At 39.1% G+C, this 23,506-nt stretch overlaps 1 protein-coding gene across 2 annotated transcripts in view; it reads left to right on the top strand.

The window, feature by feature from the left end:
- The window catches only part of Mospd2 (motile sperm domain containing 2), a 40,798-nt gene extending 17,506 nt beyond the window's left edge, over nucleotides 1-23,292 (top strand). The window contains exons 6-15 of one of the 2 annotated variants that reach the window (XM_038317218.1): nucleotides 2,544-2,604; nucleotides 5,172-5,210; nucleotides 8,333-8,457; nucleotides 11,854-12,030; nucleotides 12,727-12,839; nucleotides 15,201-15,297; nucleotides 16,282-16,378; nucleotides 16,815-16,944; nucleotides 19,663-19,765; nucleotides 22,310-23,292. In XM_038317218.1, the coding sequence (XP_038173146.1) occupies nucleotides 2,544-2,604; nucleotides 5,172-5,210; nucleotides 8,333-8,457; nucleotides 11,854-12,030; nucleotides 12,727-12,839; nucleotides 15,201-15,297; nucleotides 16,282-16,378; nucleotides 16,815-16,944; nucleotides 19,663-19,765; nucleotides 22,310-22,351 (984 nt within the window). In that variant the 3' untranslated portion in view covers nucleotides 22,352-23,292. Of the gene's footprint in view, nucleotides 1-2,543; nucleotides 2,605-5,171; nucleotides 5,211-8,332; nucleotides 8,458-11,853; nucleotides 12,031-12,726; nucleotides 12,840-15,200; nucleotides 15,298-16,281; nucleotides 16,379-16,814; nucleotides 16,945-19,662; nucleotides 19,766-20,675 lie in introns of both variants that reach the window. The other variant, XM_038317217.2, reaches the window with a different exon arrangement.
- The last annotated feature ends 214 nt before the right edge of the window (nucleotides 23,293-23,506 follow it).

The raw sequence follows: 23,506 nt of genomic DNA, 5'->3' as shown, positions 1-23,506 counted from the left end.
GATTACGTTCATGAACACTGTGACCTTATATTTCTTATATTTCTGCCTTGTCTTAAAGGTACAAGATGTTCATGTGGGTGTCCCTCATGTAACACGCTGTGCTTTTGTCGGGCACTTGTGTATACTTCTTGAATGTTTTTATTTGTTCATTTTATTTAGTAAGCTTGGGGATTTTACCAGCCTTAAAACTTAGTTAAATCACTAGTTACAATAACAATACATTATCCTATGTATACCAACGGCTATAGCTACTTGTGAAGCTGAGGTATAAAGGTCATTTAAACCTAGGAATTCAAGGGTAGCTTGGACAGCACGATGAGACTGTCTCAAAAAATAATGAGTAGGAAAAAGTCTAGATGGCCAAAATGACAAAATGGTAAATTATGTTATACCTAATTGATAAGGTATACGTAACTATATATGTTGGTATTTGTGGAGAACTTTCATAATATTGGTGAATACTTGTTTAAGATCAAAAGAACTATTTTATTTTATTACAGTATGTGTGTGGGTGTGTAGCCCAAAATAACGATGTCTTAGATTTAAACAAGAACAAAACCAGAGTAGAGAGAACAAATCAAAAGAGCTTTTGGAGAGGGAAGTGGCAGAATGTTTTCTCACATTAAGAATGTAATTCCCTGCAGTTTTAAAAAAAAAAATATGTAATTTCCATTGAGTGGATTTTAAGTTACAAAGTAAAATGTTTTGTGTTCTAAATGAAACTAAAATTACTTAGATAAGATAACATTCAATAAAGGAAGTCTATGATTCTGTTGTTCTTAGGTACCAAAGTCGCCTATTTCTTACCTCATAACCATGAACAATGTATGTTAATGTTTTCTGTTACCCAATATAGTGAATTGACAGCAGCTATCTGATGGTTTTTTTCAAACATCTTGTATAATGTCATTTCTAATTTGTAAAGAAAGACTATTGATACTATTGCATATTTCAGTCATTATTAGTGTTATATAGCACCTGAATCTTTATTGGATAATTTCTTTTTTATATATGACACTTTTATGATTCACAAAGTCAGCTGATAGAGATGCATAAAAATGCTTTAGTAAGAGTTGGACTACCACGTTGACAATAGCCTTTGACCTTCCTAGCTAAAAGAATGAAATCACTTAAAATCATACAAATAGCTAGGCTTTAAATAATCAGCATTTTAAGAGAAATATATCCACTCTCAGCAGTTGAATTAGAAAGAAAAATATTGCATGCATCATCAGAGGATGAACACTTTACGTAATAAGGACACCATTCTGAAAAGCACCCTGAGAGATTATAAAACAGACTGTTTCGTGGAGCTGTGTTATGTAGTGCCCAGGGTAGACACACACCACTGACATCAAGTCCCCTAAAATTAGCAGTAACTCAAGCTTTTGTGAACAAGGACATTCAATTGAATAAATGATGGCAATGAGTCCTAAATGAAGACTAACTAGTAGGAGTATCTGAGAGTGGTCATGCTTTTAAATTAGGTAACCACAATTTTGTTCAGCTAGTTTTTTAAGCCCTTTCTCTGACTCTTTATATAGATTTTTGAAACTCTGTCCAGTGGATATAATGATTATTTCGAAAGGTATTTATTATATACCAGGACTTTTCCCATATTAAATAGTTATAGCTGAGGATGCTTACTTTCAGTTTACTGTAATTAAAGGTGCTGCAACTCATATGCTAGGAATGACTTTGTAGCTTGTCCCATCTAGAACAACCAGCTCTTTAGTAGCTGTCATGGATTTCAGCTTGTCTGCTTAACTCTTCAAATTAGCAGTGTTTATAAGGTGGCTGAGCAGGATTAATGAAACAGTCTGCTAGCATGGAATAATATGGGGGAAATGAAACATGAAAAATATCCCTAATGACCTAATTTCCTGTTGGTGTATATGAAGCAAGAGAACTAACCAGACAGCTGCTTAATAGAGTCTCCTAACAATTGGAATGAATGAACAGCACTTGATTATAAACTTTAAAAAACCAACAAAAACAAAAGTAATCTGAGTCCTCTTAAATCAAAAGTAAACAGGCAGGTCTGATCAGTGGGAACTTGTGTAAAATATTAATACCGTATTCTTGTTGAAACTCTTATAGGGTAAAAATTAGATTTAGAAAGTAAATACTTAACCATAAAGTATATATGTATAGCTATAAATGAATGCATATATATTTTCCAGTTAATCAGGTTATAAACTGTATACCCTTTTTAATAATTCTTTAGTTGTTAAATAGAATTTTAGAGTCTCTTTGGAGATAACTTTCACATACCCTATAGCTCTTGTAGCCTGAAGCATAAAACTAGTGTGAAGTAATACAAATAATTTTTAAAATACCAGTGAGTGTCTAACTTCTTCAACTCGATTTCAGAGCCAATCCTTAGCTTAATGATCTAAAACCTTAACCCTTGGGTCTATAGATATTTATAATGGCTTATCTTTTAAGAAAAATAGTCATCTCGTTTGTATTTAATAATTTATCACCTTTAGAAATGTGTAATTTGAAGTTCTAAAGTCTCAAATCTTTAATCTTTATTTTAGGACATGGACTTTGTACGCTTTATCATCAACTGCTTTAAGGTGTATTATCCCAAATACCTCTGTAAGTAACTTACTCCTTTATAAAAATACATTATGTTGAAATTATAGATGATGTCCAAAAATTATAAAGCTTTCCATTGTAGCGTCTCCTACCTGGAACATTGTTTCCTGATGAAGTACTTTAAATGTTTTCCTAGGTAGACCTGTACATCCTTATCATGGTAGACAATTTTTTAAAGTAGTTTTCCTTTACAGTTACTTGTACAAGTGACGTTCTAAACACCAAAATATTCCATAGCATCTAACACACAGCTGTGTGCAATTGTATATTTATTTGCAACATGAGCCCATTTTTCTTAATCTTTGTCTAAAATTATATTTATTATATGGAACTTGCTGCTTGCAAAAGCAGATTAGGAGTACTGATAAGGTACATTTTACATTAAATAAATGCAGAATGTTACTACTTACTGTTTTCAAATTGGCACTGGGAAAATACTTAAATAAGAATGCACTACATTTGACTGTAGTGATGAGTTGAGCAGGTCTGTTTTTCTTCTCGCCCGGCTCCTGCACGGCTAGCTTTACACCTGAAATAACAACACACAGATTGTATTCTTTTAAACACTGCTTGGCCCATTAGCTTCAGCCTCTTACTGGCTAATTCTCACATTTTGATTAACCCACATTTAGTAATGTGTGTAGCACCACGAGGGGAGGTTTACCGGGAAGATTCTAGCCTACGTCCATCTTGGGTTGGAGCTTCATTGCATCTGACTCACTTCCCTTCTTCCCATCATTCTGTTCTGTCTGTTCCACCTATCTAAATCCTGCCCTATCAAAAAGCCAAGGCAGTTTCTTTATTAACCAATGAGAGTCCTCCATCATTTGACCCTGGTATTTAGAGAGCTTCATAGTCTCTTATTTTCTTCTGGTGCTGGATATTGGACCCAGGGTTTTGTACAAGCCACGCAAGTATTTTACCACTGAACTAGCATCCTCAGCCTTGTTTAGTTTGTTTTTAATGGTAATTCTGCCATTAATGATACAAATGATGGACTCCTAAGTCTTATGTGCACATTTTTCATCTGTTGGATTTATGTAATGGGTTTCCCATGGGGAAAATAAGCGGCCAGCCAACATAAACAGTCTAATATATTCAGCTCTAGTTCAGTAAAATTGAAAGGGCAGGAGAGGCAAAAGGATATCAAAATGGAAGTTTACAAAACTGCCTGCACATATTCTTGAGAGATACCTCAATTTGGGTCTTTTGGGTAACCAAAACCATAATGGATATCTAGAATCAGCACCACCTACAACTCTATACTGCAACCTCTTTAGAGACTGTTTGTGAATGTTCATAAAGAAAATGACTGTGTCCAGGTTAGGAAACTTGAACGATCTATTACTCCTTGTGTATCTGCCACATATCCTGACTCATTAAGTTTTGCTGAGCAGTGCCCATCAATGGGTACTCTAGAATTACTACTTCATGATATTAACTTGCTTCTTTTATGGACAAAACAAAACTGAAATGTTTGTTTATTATGGTATCTAGAAGATGTGGTGAGCCATGCAGAAATAATACTAACATAAGTATTACATTATAAAATACACTCTACCTTCTAAAATACCTGTTGACTGAAATACTTAAAAGCATTTGTGATGAGCCACTGAGAAAAAAATATATAACTATAGTTATTTATCAAATCTGTTCAGGAGTATTTTGAAAGGGCTGTTCATGGGATCATATAAAAGTGAACGGTAATATTGTTCATTTCAGTTAACTATAGATTGTGTCCGTGTTCTACCAAAATAATGTGGTTTTGCAGACATTTGATTTTAAGGGCTCTTAAACTGATTGTTCTTCAAAACCTGCTATGAACTATTACACCTTAATTATAGCCCCCACTGAGTAAGAGAACTACTGAGCGCCAGGCTGCCTCTCGCTGGCGCCATGTTCTTTCTGTGCACTTTACTGTGTGCTAGTTTTGTGTCACCTTCTATGGGAGTCTCTGCTCAGAGAAGAGTGAAATTACATATTTGATTCATCTGGAATAGAAGAACGAATTGGCTATCACAAATCTCCTTTGTGGTTACTGATTTCTTTTTCCCTCAGTTCCGTATGTAAAAATAACAGTTCTGAGTACTTTGGAACTGTTGGCTTCCTGGGCTCATAGCGTTTAAGAAAAAAATAGTTTCTGTTTCTTAGAACCAGAAGAAAGGGGCAGCTCTGTGACTAGTTTAATGGTGTAATCTCAAGGATATTATAAGTGAAGCCATAAATTAGGCATGTAAATATTGGTTTTCAAGTGCAGTTGCTTTCAACACTGATCTGACATGTCACACCCATGTCCCCTTAACTGTTCTCCTGTGTACTTTTGTTCAAGCAGTGAAATCAGCAAATGAACAGAGGAATGCTTTGTTTGCCAAAGGACAATGACAGTGCATTATTGGGACCCCTGCCCATTGTTAGTCCCAGCACCACTCATATGTCCTTGAATTAAAACTTGGCCAATCAGTTCAATTTTCCCTCACGTGGTGGTTTTTTTCTAGATAAGGTCAAACTGGTGGAGTAATGTAAACATACTAAGTTGAACTGAGTGATTTTTTTTTTTAATCTTTCAGCAAAAATAGTGATCTTTGATATGCCTTGGATAATGAATGGTGAGTATATTACTTGTGTTTTCCTACAGCATCTTGGTTTTCTCTTGTCTTACTTGGCCAGTTCAGCCATGTTTATACAGCTGTTTAGGAAAATATGTGTATTATCCTTCTGTACTCTTAAGACGCTACAGCCGGAGTTCTGAAAGATTGCTTTTAAACAGACAGGGCTGACATTCTCTTCTGAGACACTGAGAGTTTTCCCACTAGTCTTTTCTAAAACCAGCCTCCAGATAATGTGCCATTTAGGCAAAACAATGACAAGAAGCCTGGTTCTGTTTCCCACACATAGGGTATCTAATAAAGCATGCGTTGGCTAGCTTTTCTCTTGGGCTTCAAGTGTTGAGGAACAAGGTGGGAGGAATCTGAGTCACTCTAAAGCACTGCAGTCACATAGCCCTTTTTGACAGTCCTAATCTTCCTCTGAGCGATTTGAAAGGGAGTGCTGCTGCTTCAACGTTCTGTTTTCATTGGTGTTGCCCGAAGTCCACCATTGCACGCGCAGCAAACAGTAGGGTCACGCTACTAACTGAAATTCGTTTCTGTGAAAAATTCTTGACTGGCAAACCTTTTAATACTGGTAAAGAATAAAGAAACACTTAGTAAAATGTGAAATTGAAAAACAGAGGTCACTACTTACTTTATGGAATTAAAAAGCAATTTTAGCGATGAGATTAGAAAACTAGATGAAACTGATAAATTATTAGAAAGACATAGACTACTCAAACTGACTCAAAAATAATCAGAAGTAGTAGCCAACAACCCCCCACCAAAAAAAAAAAAAATTCCACAAAGAAACATTCAGGCCCTGGTGGCTTTTCTGGCAAATTCTATGAAACAGTTAAAGAATTTACCCTGATCCTTTGTAAACAGTTCTAAAAATTGGCCACAAAGGACTGCTTGTAACTCATTTATGAGTAAGTACAGGCCTGATACCAAACATGAGATGAAAAGAAAACTGCAAACTGCCACCCCTTACACCTAGAGATGCACCAGTCCTCTGAAGGTCCTATGGCTAGGAGTGTGGACCAGCCTGTGTGAAGCCCCACCCCTAGTGCTACAGAAGGCCATAGCTAACCAACTGTAGCCAAAGCAATGTAAAACACATTATAGGCTACAGAGGTGCCTTGCTCAGTTGGTGATGTGCTTGAGAACATGTGCCAAGAAGCCAGTCGTAGTAGTAGCATGTGCCTATAACCTTAGCATTGGGAGTGAGGGGTGAGGGTCCAACAGGCAGAACTCTGGAGCTGTGTGGCTAGCCAGTCTGATCTAATTAATGAGCTCAGACTGGTGAGATCCTGTTTCCAAAAGACAGTGCAGATAACTCTTGAGGAATGACCCCTAAAATTGTCTTATGGCTCCCAGATTCATGCATATGCATGTACACACGCACACACGCACACGCACGCGCGCGCGCACACACACACACACACACACACACACACACACCAAAAAGCATTACAAACCATGACAAAGCAGGAGTTGTCTTAAGAATGAAAAGTTGGCCCAACTGGGAAAATCAGTGTAATACACCATATTAATAAAATGAAAAATGACAAAAATCTAATACCATCTCATAAAACACTTTAAAAAGTAGGACCAGAAAGTGCTGTTGAAACAGTTGCTTTTAAAAGGACCCTAGCAGTTCATACAAGGCTACCTTCCACAGACTCAAGAAGTTCCCCAAATGCCTTTCAAGTTCCATCATTCACTATGACTGCTAGAACTCACTGAAAGCAAGGATGCTCACTTTTGTGATTTATTGCAAGGAACGGATTCAGAGAGACGTTCCAAATGTGAAACAGATCTGTCAGCCTCAGTGTGAGCAGCACACATGTAGTATTGCCAACCAAGGAAATTCTTTGAAGCCTTTGTGCCTTGGTGCTCAGAAATTGTCTTGGAGCTCCATTATGTGGGCATGATTGATTTTGCCTGTGGTTAGTCACTTCATGGCCCACTGCCCCTACCTTAAATCATATGTTGGTTTTGCAAGTCCCAACCTAAATCCAAAATCGTGCTGTTCTCACTAAGGCCCCCAGACTAAAAAAAAGACAATCCTATCAAATAGGAAGGGTACCTCCCAGAAGCTGGGAGCAAAGGCAAAACCTCTCTTTAGGTAAGGGTAATTTTTAACTGCACAGAACAGAGGGCTTTGGCATTTATGATAACCCACAGCTAGAATCATTTGTGAATTATTTCAGTAAAGCTGGCATGAAAAAAACAGAGTTAACACTTCATTTAATTTCAATAGCATGACTTCAATCCTGACAAGTCACAAGCTGTTTTAAATTGAAAAGGAAAGTTTAAATAGTATTTGAACAAAAGCTTAAATCATAGTGAACCCAAATTAACAGAAAACATGATTTTCTAAACCATACTTTAATGTTTTTATTATTCTTATTCCCCCTCTTTTCTACTACCACGTTTGCACATTTACTGCAGCGTTCTGCTTTCAGCTTTTTCCAAATGGGTTAAATCTCCCAACAGAAATATTTTAAAACTTGAGTATAAAACAAAGGGCATGGCACTGGACAGAAGTGTAACTGTCATCGAGCTGTGCTTGATAGTAGTTTATTCTTAGAGTCTTGCTCGTGGTTATATAAACGGTGAGGCCTGGGAAAAATGCAGAGTATTGAGTCAGGAAGGAAGCTGGTTCTGGCTCACACCCATAATGAGCAGGGCCTCTTCCTCCTGTTTCTGCCTTTTCCTTTGAGGAGGGTTTTCAAACTGAGGGTTTATCAGAAGAAGCACAAAGTAAAAGATTCTTCACGACATCATGCAATTCCTTCCTGAAGCACAGAGCAGTTTGGTCCATTGTCTCAAAGTCATAGTTGATGAGAGGCCACACTGATAGATGTGGTCAGAGGTCAAACCCCTGAAAAGCTACTCAGTGAGCATCAGGGTAATTGAGTCTTCCTGAATCCCCATGGGACATTTGAAACCTGTGAGGGCCATGCCTACCGTAAAGCCTCCCTCTGGAGTTAAAGAATGGTACATGCCCTGCCTCAGAAGAAACACATTAACAGCTCCTCGTTCAAACTGGTTCCAAGAGATGTGGGTTAGTACATAGAATAAAGTGCTTGACGAAGCAAGTAACGTTCTGTGACTTGATTGTTTTTCCTTAGCTGCTTTCAAAATTGTGAAAAGCTGGCTTGGCCCCGAAGCAGTAAGTTTGTTGAAGTTTACAAGTAAAAATGAAATCCAGGAGTATGTCAGTGTGGAATACCTGCCTCCCCACATGGGTGGGACAGTAAGTACAGTCCTTGAAACTTATAGAATAACACTAAACAATACCACTTTTCAGTATGTACTCAAAAGGAAAAGGCCGTATCTTTAAAAAATGTTTTTATTTATTCTTCTCTCATACAATACATTCCAACCATAGCTATGGGCTGTGTTCTGCTGTCCTCAATACCTCTGGCTCCTATAGTCCTTCCCATCTTACACAGGGTTCCACCAAGCCCCTCCTAATGTTTGGCTTGGCTGTGGATCTCTTCATCTACTCCTATCGGCTACCAGAGGAAAGCCCTCTGATGACAGCTGAGCTAGGCACTGATCTATGAGTATAACAGAATATTATTAGAAATCATTTCATTGACTTTTTTCCATTCGTATCTCAGTCTGTCTATCCTAGGTCCTTGGGCTATCCAGCCTTCAGTTCCTGGTCATCCTGGCAGTATTGGGCATGGGCTCCCTTTCGTCCTGTAGGCCTCAAATTAGACCAGTCATTGGTTGGCCACTCCCACAAGTTCTGCACCACCATTGCCCCAGCACATCTTGCAGGCAGTGCAGGCTATAGGTCAGAGGTTTTGTAACTGGGTTAGTGTCTCAGACCCACCACTAGAAGTCTTGCCTTGTTTAGGAAGATGGCTGGTTCAGGCTCCAGAGACTCCTTTACTAGGGGTCCTCGATACGGTCACCCTTGTAGATTCCAGGGAGTTTCCGCTGCACTGTTTCCCATCAGGCCCCAGATGCCCTACAATTCCAGTTGTCTCTCCCCATACTCTCTCCCTCCATCCCCCCCACCTGATCCCTCCTGTTCGCATCCCCACCTGCCCCCAGGCTGCCTGTGAAATCTATTCTATTTCCCCTTCCCAGGGAGATCCTTGCCATAGCTTAATGCCCAAGGAAGGATCACTGATAGCCCCCCCAAAGGATGCAATGGTGTAAATACTTTTCACTTATGTTTCAAAGTTCACTAACTGTTTTGAATAACATATATATGAGATTCTAAGCTGAAGTGCATTTAGGATTCAGAAGTATATTCAGAAACAAGTATTCAGACAAGTCTTCTACTCTTGCCTCAACCACCCCATTGCCTTCCATGATTGCATTCCATATTTTAATTTCCAGGGGTGTGTGTTGCACATGTACGCAAGTGTACATAAGCCTTCCTCCTACTCATCTAATAGGTGGTGTGAGAGGGGAATCCCACATCAGTGGTGTATTTGTACAGTATTTTATTTTATCGGTTTTTTCTTTACGACACAGTGGAGAGATCATTCCAAATGAGTGTGTGGCAAGCTTCTGCCTACAGTGTTCCAGCATCTAACATGAACCATAAGTTACCGAATTTGCTTTTGATGTGTGTTCTTTTTTTTTCCCTGTCTTTCCTATCCAGTAGTCTTATTAATTTGAAATGTTTCTTTTAAAATGTGCTTCCAATGTTTGGAAGGGGTGTTTGCTTTTGATTGATTGATTTTCCTTTATTGTGAGTGTTAAGAATCAAACCAGGGGCCAGATTCACACTAGGCAAATGCACTTGCCCAGCCCTCAGAATTGATTTGAACTGATTTTTAATACTTCTTAACAGAGGTCAGGAACAGGTGGGTGTGTTTGAAATTTTTAATGTTGTGGCCAGAGGTGGTGGTACACACCTGTAACCTCAGTACCCAAGGAGGATTGCAAATTCTAGGCCAGCCTGGACTTCATGGTGATTCCCCATCACAAATAATTCTTTTTAGTATCTACATAACTGTGAAAATGAATGTGACAGTGACTTTTCCTAAAGTGAGAAACCTGTGTGAATAACTGCAAGTATATTTTGCCTGCCTGACCAAATTGTATTTAAGGAGAACCAAGGACTAGCAGGATTAGAATTTCAGTGTCCTTCTGCTTGTTTTCATTAATCAAAAGACTTCAACCAAAAAGTTTAATTTGAAGTCTGAACCTTTCTTATTCTGCAACTTTGTAGTTTATATTTTAACCTAGAAAAACTGAATATTTTGCATTTCAGATACTAAGCTTGTAATTAAAGTAAACCAGCATTGCAATTATCCCCTTCCTTGTTTATGTTTTTTGTTTTGAGACGGAGTCTCTTCTAGACTCTGAAGTACTCAGATTATAGGCATATAATTATCATATTTAGCCATCAGGCCTACCTCTTCATGTGTTTTGTTCACTTGTGGTTTTTAAGATACATTCTCTTCTCTCTGTCTTGTCTCTGCCTCTCTCTCTCTGCCTCTCTGTCTCTCTTTGTCTCTCTTTGCCTCTCTTTCTTTCTCTCTCTATCTCTCTCTCTCTCTCTCTCTCTCTCTCTCTCTCTCTCTCTCTCTCTCTCTCTGTGTGTGTGTGTGTGTGTGTGTGTGTGTGTGTGTGTGTGTGTGTGTGTGTGTGTGTGTACAGGTACCTATAGAGGCCAAAAGGAACTAAAAAATACCTTGGAACTGTAGTCCCAAGTGCAATTCTCTGTGAGCATCCTGATATGGGTGCTGGGATCTGAACTCTGGTCCCTGATAGCACAAGAAGCACTCTTCAGCACTGAAACACCTCTCCAGCCCTTGTGTTTGCTTCTGCTTGCTTCTGTGTGGTGTATAAGTATGTGTTCATGTGTGTCCATACCTGTACATGTGGAGGCCCGGGCTCAACATTAGCTGTCTTTCTCTTGCTCTCCACCTTAGTTTTTGAGACAGGGTCTCTGACTGCACCTAAAACTTACTGTTTAGCTAGACTCGGTGACCATTAAACCCCTAGGGTCCTTCTGTCTGCCTCCCAGTACTGGAATTACAGGCAAGTATTACCTCATGTGCCTTTTCACATGGGATCTAAATTTAAGTCTTTGTACTTGCTCGGCAGTCACTTAATCTATCTTTAGATCTCTTTATTTTTTTTATATTTTGTATTAATAATATGGGTTTTTTTCAATTTTTTGTTAATTGATTGAGGTTTGTCTTATTCTTAGTGCTAGTCGTTGAATCTAAGTTCTCCAACATGCTAGGGAAGTACGCTATCACTGAGTCACATCGAGAACCAATTGTCATTAGTACTGCATTATCTATGTTCTGTGTTATATAGGAAATCTGCCTTATTTAGATTTTGTGGATTTGTTTTATTCCTCTTCTGTTTTAATGCATACTTGTATGGTTTTAAACACACACTATATTTAATGCTTCTAGTCATCTGAACATTTTTTTTGCTGTGGAATAAGCTAAAGATGTAACTTGATTGATTTTTTTTTCTTGCATAGCTCATAACTATCTCTGTTTACTGCCCTTTTCCTTTCTAGTTCGAAATGAATCCCATTTTTTCCTTATTTCACTAATTAAGCATATATTCTTGGCTAAAGTAATCAATTTTTCATATATCATGAGAGGATCATTTCTCTCTACATTACTAGCAGGCTGATAAGGAAAATTCTCTCCTTTAGGATCCTTTCAAGTATAGCTACCCACCACTGGTAGATGACGACTTCCAGACACCTCTGTGTGAGAATGGGCCAATTGCCAGTGAGGACGAAACCTCAAGTAAGGAAGATATAGAAGGTGATGGTAAGGAAACCTTGGAAACAGTTTCTAACGAAGAACAACCAGCTCTGTCAGAAAAGGTAATTTTAGGAATAAAGTCAAACGGAATCAAAAACTGTCATCTAAAACTTGCTCAGTGGTAGAGCGCTTGTTCATCATGCATGATGCCCTGGGTTCGATCCCCAGTGTGAACGGGAGAAGTGCTTTCATGTCTCCCCAGCTCTGCCTGTGTCTTTGAGATAACCCAACCTTGCTTCTACATTTTTCTTGAGAAAATGAAAAAGGAGGGATGTGGTAAATTGAATTGCAGTATCCTTTTTTTTTCTATCGTGTAAAAAGAGCTGAGTTCATGCTCTATGTAAAACTTGGCAAAGTACATCTGAAAGGATTTTTTTTTGTCAAAAATATATTTATTTATCTAAGATAAAATAAAACTGACTAATATAAAGCTTCACCTGGATGAAGTTATTCTTTATCTCATTTCGAAGGGCTTGATAATTGTCACTCTTACGAAACTTAGCAAGGGCTTGCTTGATAAGTACGTTGTAATTTAGAACAAATATCTTCAATAATGTCATGTTTTTAAGAGAATCATATGATGTTTTTCAGGGTCATGTCAATATATGTTAAACATGTCATTCAGGCATGCTAAACATGTTAAAAACTAATTTGCATTGACTCTAGATGTTTATTTGTTCTCTGATGGCGTGTCCAACTAGAACTAAAACATCGTCATCTTTTCTCCTTTGTTTCTATCTTTGTTTTTTAATCTTTAGACTAGCCCAACTGAATCTGCTTCCAAAACAGATGAAAATGAAAAAGTTGATTCAAAGATGAAAACTGTTAAAAAGCCATTGAGTGTTTTTAAAGGGCCCTTATTACACATCAGGTAACAAAGCTTTTACTCACTGCCTTGCTGTAACCTCTCTTGATCGTCTTGGGGGTGAGGAGGACTGCAAGATTAAGAAAGCTTCCTAAGAGTACAGAGTACAGTTTGTTCAGAGGACAATTTGCCTTGTTTTCCAGCCTTAGTGACCGCTTCTACCTACCTTTTTATTTTTTCCACTGAATATGTGTCAAAGCCCTCATCACACTTAAGATAGTAATATTCAGTCTTCCTTTACTAATCTTGATGCATTTGTTTGTATTACTGATACTTTTAGAACTAAGGGGATGTATTTGTCATTTTAACCTTCTGAAAGCCCAGCGTGTTCTTGGAAAATAGGGTTTTGATGAAACCCTAATATCAGACATGTTTATCTCTGTTCTTTGTTATTAATCCACTAATCCAGATTTGGGATTGGGAGCTGGGGGTACAGGTCATTGGTGGGATTGTGTAAAGCCTTGAGTTTAATCCCTAGCACTGAAAAAAGCCCAGGACTATTTCCTGTATTATGATGTGCAATATTGCTATACCAACACTAGTTAGTGATGACCTATTTATGGCATTTTTGTCCTTTTCCTTAAAACCTTGTGTAACTGTATTTGGAGTTTATTGGAGTACATCTTCCATCAACAATACAGCTATACTTCTAAAAAAATGTAATCTGAAATTCTCTAATTGATAAAACTGGTTTGTTTACATGTGTGTTGATTCTTGGTGGTGTTGGGCTTGGGTTTATTGCCATTGTCTATGGATGTATGCGAGTAAAGGAGAGACACACAACATAAATTTTGCCTCCCATGGTTTTTCTTTGCCATTTTCCACCTTTGGAGTTTGTGTGTTTGCACTTTTTCTTCTACTAGTTTTGAAGGCAACATTTCATGCTTCACACAAGGACCGTCCAAAGCATAGATCCTAGCCTGCAACTCTGAGGTTTAACAGTGAAAGCAGCTGAGAAGGCAGGGTAGAATAGGACAATTTCCAGGGCTACACTTTGAACATGATCCCACTCCCTGTGGCCCTGAGTCTCAGAGCTGCTCCTTCACGTACACAAGGATGCCACCAATGTCATCTTCCTAAGCTGCTCCTGATTTTTAGTGTTTACTGAGACACGCTCTAGCATCTATACAATTGCTGTGTTTTCATGTCTCCTAAAGGAATTAAGCAATCCTGTATGTTTGTTGTCTTGCCCAAAGGTGGGCAAGTTCATTCTTAACCACAGGTCTTCTCTAGACTAACAAATATCCTTGGTGTGAAGAAATTTCTTGTGTAACAGAGCAAATAGAAACAAAGCTCCATCTGGGCTTCCAAATGCAGGCCTTCAATTCCAGGAGTTTTAAGAGACAAGAGGCTTGCTGGGTGGTGATGGTGGCACATGCCTTTAATCCCAGCACTCAGGGGGCAGAGGCAGGAGGATCTCTGTGAGTTTAAGCCCAGCCTGGTCTACAAGAGCTAGTTCCAGGACAGGCTCCAAAGCTACAGAGAAATCCTGTCTCAAAAAAACAAAAAGGACGCAAGAGGCTCATACTTGGAGCCTCGCCTGGGCTACCTAAAAAGTCTCAAACCTTTAAAATACATACACACAGGCACACAGACTCACACACTTAGGGTTATTTGAAAAAAAAAATCACTTAAGCTATTCAGTTTTCAGTTTAAAGAAAAAACACCACTCCAAGTGTCCTTCCTGTAAGTTTGAGGCACCTGATACAGTTTGGCTAATGTTGTTAAACTATACAATTTTTTCTGGAGAATTGAATCTTTTCATTTTAGGTTATAGATATTACAGTAGCAGTAATAGCATACTTGGAAGCTTGAGGCTTCCTAGTTTTACCAGTTTAACTACCCTCTGGTTGCTACTCCAAATTACTCAGAATAGCCACTGTGTAGTAAGAAATTATTCTGTTACATAAATATATCCCTAATAATCATTCTGTGAGATTATGTTCTCTGTTGGTATAAAAAGGCTGCTCAAGTCTAAAGTGTTTGTAGTTAGGGAGAGCAGAAGCAGCACTGGGATCTGTGCTTTTTCCTATATTATAATCCATAGCCTCCCAGAGAGCTTACACAGATCCACCTTAGATTGTGTTGATTACAGGATTAATTCAGCGTCTTCAGAATTCTCTCTTCTGTTCCTTCCTGTTTTCCTTCTGATCTTAGGGAAAACCATAGTATTTCCTAGCATGCATAGCATCAGGAAGTTGAAAGTACAAAATTATATTAGGTAACTGTTTTTGTAGTCCTCTTGTATAAGGAAGTCTCTTCATACTAATGAGCATAAACTATCAGCCAAACAGGTTTTTTCAGACTAAGGATTATAATGCTATTTAGTCTGAGTACTACAAATGCCTTATTTGTTTATCCACCTAGCCCAGCTGAAGAATTGTATTTTGGAAGCATGGAATCTGGAGAGAAGAAAACTCTAATAGTGTTGACAAACGTCACGAAAAATATAGTGGCCTTTAAGGTAAAAACAAACAAACAAACAAAGAATTTAAAGTCATAATAAATTATGAGAGAGATAATGGCAAGTGGTTTGGGGCATATACTGATGGAAAGCGTAGAAGTCAGACAATAAACAACTGTGCGTAAAATACTCAGCTCGTGCCCTGTTTTTATTTCTAGTACTATGAACCCTGTCCTGTTCCCTTCTAGTAAGGCTGAAAGTGAGCACAGTCTCCTCCACTTTGTATTTGCTGATCCACAAGGGTCCAATAGAAACTACACTCCAGGTTCTATGAAATGTGAGGGCAAAGACACCTTCAATTTGACTGTTTTATCCTTCTGTGTTGGAAACCAGATGTTTCATCTAATGAAGCTGTCCTTGGGACTGCACATACATGTGCCATATACATGTTTACATACAAGAGGAAAGCTAGGGCCAGGTGTGGTGGTGCATGCCTTTAATCCCAGCTCATGAGAGGCAGAGGTAGGTGGATCTCTATGAGTTTATGGCTAGCCTAGCCAACATAGCCAGCTTCAGGACAGCAATGGCTACAAAGTAACACCCTATTTCAAAACGAAAGAAAGAAAGAAAGAAAGAAAGAAAGAAAGAAAGAAAGAAAGAAAGAAAGAAAGAAAGAAAGAAAGAAAGAAAGAAAGAAAGAGAGGAAGGCCAAGTGTCAGTAGGATTTTAAAGTAGGTTTTAAATAACTCAGGGTGTTTTTATCTTATTCGTGAAGACAAATAATATTCTACATGCAACAACCAAGGTAGATGCATAGACTTCACTCATTGTCTATTAGCTGCTCTTTTGTTTGTTTTGAGACAGGGTTTCTCTGTGTAACAACAGTTCTAGCTGTCCTGAAACTAGCGCTGGTAAACCAAGCTGGCCTCGAATTCACAGAGATCCGCCTGTCTATACTCCAGAGTGCAGCTGCTCTTTTTTTTTTAAGTCATTCTTAAACCATTCCTCTAAAGCAGCATGAGGTTATGTGCTGTTTCTGAACAGGTGCGAACTACTGCTCCAGAGAAGTACAGAGTTAAGCCAAGCAACAGCAGCTGCGATCCTGGTGCTACAGTTGATATCATCGTTTCTCCCCATGGAGGTGAGCTGCCTTTCCTTCTTTTTCTCTTCATGTATTCTTAATGCCTCATGTTCAGAAGTAGTTGGCCAATATATAATGGACTCCACAGGACTTTCTGCATGCTTTTATTTGGCTGCAGTTTGGTCGGTTTGGGGTTGGTTGGTTGGTTGGTTGGTTGGTTGTTTTGGGTGGTGTTTTTTTTTTCTTGGGTGGGTGTTATTGATGTTATTGGAGTTTCCTTTGTTTTTTAAGAAAGAACTTATAGTTGGATCATATGAAGGTACGTATGGAGGATCTAAGGACGTAGGGTGGGGAAGAATATGAGCAAAATATATTTAAATTTAAATTTTTTTAAATAATAAAATTATTTTTTAAGAATCATAATAATGCCTTAAACCATATATCTAGCCCCGTGACAGTTGGTGTTCATATGTTACACTGCTCTTGTGGAATGCAGGCTTAAGAGTCTCTGCCCAAGACCGGTTTCTGATAATGGCTGCCGAAATGGAGCAGTCCTCTGGCACTGGGTCAGCAGAATTGACCCAGTTCTGGAAAGAAGTTCCAAGAAGCAAAGTGATGGAGCACAGGTAAGTGCTTTTACTCACAGCCTTTCAAATGTGATGGAAGACTCAAAATCAGAAATTCCTTCCTGGGGTGGAGGGCACTGTTCTTTCCTTACAGCTGTCAGATTCTTGGAGTGCTCGGACTGAAAGAGAAAAGCGGCCCAGGACTGGCCAGTTGATAGGTGTGCAGCTCTAACCCTCAAGTCCACCGTATCAGAAAGTTGCTGCGTAGACTGTGGCAGCCTTGTCTGAAGCAGCGAAAAGTCAAAGGGAAAAGCAGGACGTGGAGGGCCACGGGGAAATCCTAGTTGAGATGCATTGGCGCATGCCTGTGCTGGAGTACTCTGGAACCACTCTAAGGATTCAGTCACTCTGTTCCCACATGAAGTAACACAGTAGATAAATGATTAGAAAAGCTGCTCAAAGAGACATGGATACAGTATCCTATTTAAAATAGAGCGAGTGCACAGTTGTACACTTGTGTGACAGCCATATGCCCCTATGTGTCATTTGTGACAAATGTCTTTAAATATATATGGGAAAGTAGAGGAAGCAAGAAAAGACTGCTTTCTACTTTGCTTCGCTTTATTCCTTTTTAAAATAAAATTATAATTTATTGAAGTGACATCAGTTTAGTGTCTCCTCCCCCCCACCCCGTGCACCTAAGGACATTTGCCAACACCCAGAGACATCTTTATTTTTCACAACTCAGGGGTGGAGTACAGAGGGCATCTAGCAAATGCTCCTAAGCCTCCTACAGTGCATTTGATGGACACTATTCCCCCAAAATAATGACCCCCCCCAACCAGTAGCACTGAGGTAGGAAACCCTGGTTTGTAGAGTAGTTGGGGATAGTCTCTCTGCTGACACATTGACTAGGACATGAAGGAAATGAAAGAGGAAGTCACATTGTGAATCATTGTAACTGCACAGAAGGCTTTGTGGTGGCAGGCAAAGCAAGTTTCATGAAAAAGAAATGTGCTGGGCTTACATGAAAAACAGCAAGGAGTTCTATTTGCCTTAACTGGGGGGAAAGTGTGGCCAGGAGTCAGCTAAAGGGCACTAGATCATTGCTTATAAGGAGTATTGAATGGGCCCAGCCTAGAGGCCTATTCCATGATCAAAGGATAGCTCTTATCAGGTCATTAAAACCCACGGAAGAAAGTGTGTTGCAGAGAAATAAATAGCAGTGCTAAGTACTGCCATGCAGATAAAGAAAGATGAGGTATTGGTGCTGCCCACTGATGGTCACATTACTAAATGTACTGATGACCTTCATGAGCACTTTTAGGATGCAGGAACCATAGAAGCCAGAGCCCATGCTGAATAGATGGATGGGGACAACTGGGCTAGCCTAGAGGTGTGGCAGATTACAGAGCAAAGATGAAGTTGATGAAGGGATCTTTGTCTTCTTCTGTTGTAGGTTTTTGTTTTTGTTTGGGGTAGTGGTTTGTTTTTGTATTGGTCTAGGGGATGCATGTTGGCTTAGGGAGTTGTTTGTTTAGACAGGGTGTCATTGTATAGCCAAGCATTAGCCTCAGACTTGTAACAGTTCTCCTGGCTCAGCCTTTTAAGTATTGGCATTGCAAGTGCTCTCTGCTATGCCCAGCCTGTCCTGAGGTTTTAACCATGAGAAATTTGAGCACTTTTTAAATCAACAGGCTGGAGGAGATATCTCAATACTGCAGGGCTTACCTCACATGTTCCATCCCATACACAGCCAAACAAACAAAGAAAAAAAATAGGGCCATGGCAATAGGGACCTATAATCCCAACACATAGTACTTGCAGGTTGCAGCAGGAAGATCAAAAGTTTGAGGCTAACATGAACTACATAGGGAAACCATGTTACAAAGAAGGGGGAAAAAAGCTAACAAAAACCATTGGAAAAGTTGATATAGGGCCGACTGTGCAGAGGTTCTACCTGCTTTTCATAAAATAATACTTATATTTTCAAATTATATCATAGGAACAAACACCGCCTTCTGTCAAGTTTTGTTTGTTTTGGTTCAGTTTGATTTGTTCTGCTCATGAAACAGGGCTTTGTTTTGCACTCCCGGGGTGACCTGGGCCTCAAGAGCTATTTGTTTTTGGTTAAAAGCATGGGAAATATTTGAAAGGTTAAGAACGAGTGACACAAAAGAATTTGAGGTTAATTCAGAATGCTTATAAAACGCTCAAAATGAAGGGGTTTGTTAAATATAAGTTTCTTTACAGTCTTTACTTTGGCTTTTACCAGTTCCTAATGGCTACCTTCTCCAGAGCTCTGGAGAGAGAATCTCTGCTCCCACCTAGAAGGTGGGAGGGATCCTAGTGGTTTGCTGCTAAAAGCTCAAGTAAAGCACCATCCTCCCTTCTAGACAGTGAAAGATAAGTGGAGTCAATTCTACTGAACAACATAGAAAAAAAGCTTTCTATTGCATCCCGTGGGGGAGTGGGCAGTGTACACAGTCTCTTGTTCTTTATACACATCTGGTAGCTCAAGGAGACTGAGGGTTAAGCTCCGTGGTTTTGAAGCAAGCACAAAGCCCCAGCTTTCATTTTCACTGGAGAATAAAAGACCTTGGAAGATAATAGATAAGTAGAGACCGAGCTGCTTTTGACTTGTGCTTACGGCGTGAAACCCTGTGCCTCCGGTACACAAGCGCTTGCATTTAACCCTGCATTCCCTATTCTACTTTTAGGAAAAAAAAAATATTTGCTAAAACTTTGAAGAAGTTATGTTGCCTTTGAATTTCCTAGGTTAAGATGCCATACTGTTGAGAGCAGCAAACCAAGCACTCTCACACTGAAAGACAGTGCTTCTAACATGTCAGATAAAACCAGTGAAGATCTGTATCTGCAAGTAAGTGTGCTTTCTCCTTGCCTAAACAAATCGCCAGTGGTAATCAACACCAGAAGGCTATCTGTGTTCCCCTAGTGGAAGGGAGCCTTTTAGCAGAGACACAGTGAAAGTTTGCTATTTGCGCCCTAGCCCTCTTTTTTCTTCCTCGTTTTGGTTTTGTTTCTCTTGTGGGGCTTAGGGTTTGTTTGTTTGTTGTTTGTTGGGGTTTCTGCGTTTTTGCTGTTGGAGACAAAGACTCATCTTGAACCCAGGCTGGCCTGAAACTCCTTGTAATCCTCCTGCCTCAGCCTTCCAAGTGCTGGAGCTGCAGGTGTGAGCCACCACTCCTGGCTTGGAAGCGCCCTCTTCTCTGCGAAGAGGCTAGTTAGAAATGGTAAGCCATGCGCTGCATTCAGACGGCCACAAACGTTTAAAGACTCTGGTAATTTTACTATGGAATTGGGGTCAAGTAGTAAAGCTAAAGCACATGGTGCATTGGTGAGTACAAAAGAGTTCCATCTTGTCACCAACTAGTGTGTTTCAATTGGAAAGAAACAAAGGGGCTTTGTGTATATGACCCAGTGGTGGCGTTCTTTCTTGTCGTGGCAGTGCTGTAGGTGTGATGCGCACAAGAAAGAGAAACCAAAGAGATATAAATAGTTCAAAGGTAGCTGAGCCTCCAGGAAGTGATAACTCTGTTCCTGTTTCAACTAGAAAATGGGACTTTTCAGAGTAGAGCAAGAAGGACATATATGTCCACCAAACTTTACATTGGATGCCTTCTTGTATTTTTAGCCCCCAGCTATTCAGAGAAGATGGGGCCCCATCCCTTCAGTGTTTGGAGTTCTGATAGTCGAGTTTGGCATTCTCCTGATTGATGATTGTTTCATTGATGTCAATCTTTCGTCCCTTTTTTTTTATTCCCATTCAGCTCAATCGTTTACTAGAAATGAATAGGAAACTTGAAGACCAACTCCAGCGCTCTCTCTGGTTCCAGCAGCTGCTTCTTGCCTTAACAGTGGTCTCGCTTGCTTTTGTTGTTTCTTTCTTTTATTCGTTATACAGTTAAAGAAGTGGTGCCCGGTCAGAAACGTAACTTCTTTAGACATTGTCTGGAGAAGGTATACAGACCACACTCAAACTTCTCTACCAACCTTCTAGAACTACTGTACATCTGGGCTTCCTCAAAGGAAATATGTAGCACATAGCAGGGTGCCTGGCTTGAAACTAAGTTGTTTGGATAGAGAAATGTTCAAGACATTGATTATTAGAGACTGTAGCTAGTTAGGAAACTAAGTAAAGGCATATGCATTGTGTAAATCAATAGCTTAAACATAATTTATTTTTTTTCTTTTTCATTTGAATGCGTTCAAAGCAAAGTTTATCATGTAAATACACAAGCTGGGCTGAAAAGTCTATGTAACATGCTTTGTTGTAGCCAAAAGATGTAATCTGCTTCTTTTTAAATACAGAATTACTAGCTGAGATGACTTACTAGCTTTTCTATACTATGTATGTAAAATATGTATATTGAAAAGGAGACCTACTTAAGCAGAGTAATTTATGTAACCATGACTTTGTAACTTTGAGAACTACTTCCAGATGATAGTCAATATTCTTTTTGGAATGTAAAGCTATTTAATGCCAAACCACTTTAGCCTTTGTTTCTCGGCGTCGCTGAGCAGCCTGCCTCTTATTAATCTGGGCTCTTTTAGTGATCACTTTGGTTTTGACACAATATGGAAAGCTACATGTGGTTGAGTTTTCATAGATTGCTGGTAGCCATGCCCAGAAGGAAAGTCTCCAAAGCAGGCCCCTTTCTAGTCAGTTCTATGCAGTTCCATGCCACTCGCTGTGTTTGAACAGTGAACCTTTGCCTGGTTTAGTATAAGGGCCTACTCTTCCATTGTCGCGTCTTCACCTTCATTCCAGGGCAAACGAGTCTCCTCTGTGGACCACAAATTATGCCTTGTTCACTCTCACTTTTCCGTGAAGGAAAGGCATTAGGGAACATTGTGGAAACTCTGGTTGTTTTAGCTGATCGTTAATGTAACTAACCTTAGGTTCAAAACGATCCTTGTTAAAATTGTTGGTGAGAAGGAAACATTGAAAAGACTGGAGCATCCATGTGTGCAAATAGAAAAAGAGGCTCAGAGAATGGGAGCCACCACTCCCAATGGGCTCTCTGGACCACTTGATACTCTGCCTTCGGTACATTCATATGACTCCTAAATCCCTACCGAGATCCACCTTGCAGAAGCAGAGGCTGATGCAATGAGTGTGTGCTGTCATTAGCATGACCAGTTTCAGTTGCTTTAGGCTCAAATGTACATCTGTTTTGATGAAAGAAAAGTAGTCTTGCCTAGCAAATGAATGTTTCGCCATGTTTGGAGATTTAGGATTCTCAGGAGTAGAGTTGGAGGCTCTCAACTTGAAGAAATTGATTCCAACACTGAATTTGGTGGAGTGACGGAACAGAGCTTCTTAAAAAGTCAGCTGAGGAAATAAAACCTTAAAAGGACACTAGTGTGATACTCTGTCTTAATTTGGGTTTTTTTGTTTCAGTTTGCCACCTCCAGATGTGGAACAGACTGCAGTCCACACTAAGTCCTGTGCACAGTGTCTATGTCCCTGTATGTCCACAGAGACTTCCCACTGTGCTGGGAATCTTCCCAAGCGGTAGATTCGGGGCCTTAATATAATCGCATTCCAAAGTATTTGTCTGTGCTTTTCATTCCTCATAAATAAATGAGGAATCAATTAGCCAAGATGAGGAATATAATTGTCCTAACAGTGTCCCTTTAATGTTGACCCACTAAACACCCTTCCTTGCTTAATGTCTGGTCAGTTGAATTTAGTAACATACCTTGTTGGCATTCATTGTAATGTAACATACATGAATGTAACATATATACATTGTTACATCGCTCCTCAAAACTGTGTGGTAAATGTGACTAAACAGAACTACGGAAAATTAACCATAATGTCAAAGGCATCTAAACTTTTCTGCCAATCTTGATTAATCTATATATTTGCATTTTATTTGTTCTGTCTTCATTTAATTGAATCATATTTGCATGATTGTTTTTGGTATTCTGATCAATACTTTTATCTATAATCATGCCATTGCTTTTTTGTGATCAAATTGCCAGGGATTTTCATTTTGATTTTTGTTTTCACTTGGGAATGGAAATTAATACATTTTCCATGAAAACATTAATAAAAGATCATTAGCTTGATCTGCAAGTAGCCTAAAATGCAATTGCTGGTAAACCTAGTCTCAAATTTCATAAAACCATAACTTTTTATATCTTGCCACTAATTTTGACTGGATTTAATAGCACTTTATTGTATAATTATAAAAAAATATATTCCTAGAATTGTTGCCAGTGTAATTCTCTAATGTTCTGGTGCTTTTCATATATTTTCAGTATTTTTATTACTATATTGGTATTTTCTTTGTATGAATTGATCAAAAGAACATGTTTTCTATTTTAATATGTTTTAGAAAATAATTACATTTATGAAATAAATATCATCAGGAAAAACTTCTGTCTCTAATTGAGAAATCATTGTCTTAAAAAAAAAATCAATGTTCAGACCAGACCATCTCTGCCCTTTTAAAGATCATCAGAATTCCATTTGGATCACCTTTGCATTTTTATAAGGACCCTACTTTGGGCTTCCAAAGGTGACTGCCATGTCAAGAACCCCTGTCCCTGAGTGTGTCCAGTTTCTCCTTGTCCCTGTGTCTAGCTAAGG

The sequence above is a fragment of the Arvicola amphibius genome, chromosome X (genome assembly GCF_903992535.2).
Source record: "Arvicola amphibius chromosome X, mArvAmp1.2, whole genome shotgun sequence".
Taxonomy (NCBI): domain Eukaryota; kingdom Metazoa; phylum Chordata; class Mammalia; order Rodentia; family Cricetidae; genus Arvicola; species Arvicola amphibius.
Note: the sequence above shows the minus strand (reverse complement) of the source record. Positions and strands in the feature narration are given on the sequence as shown.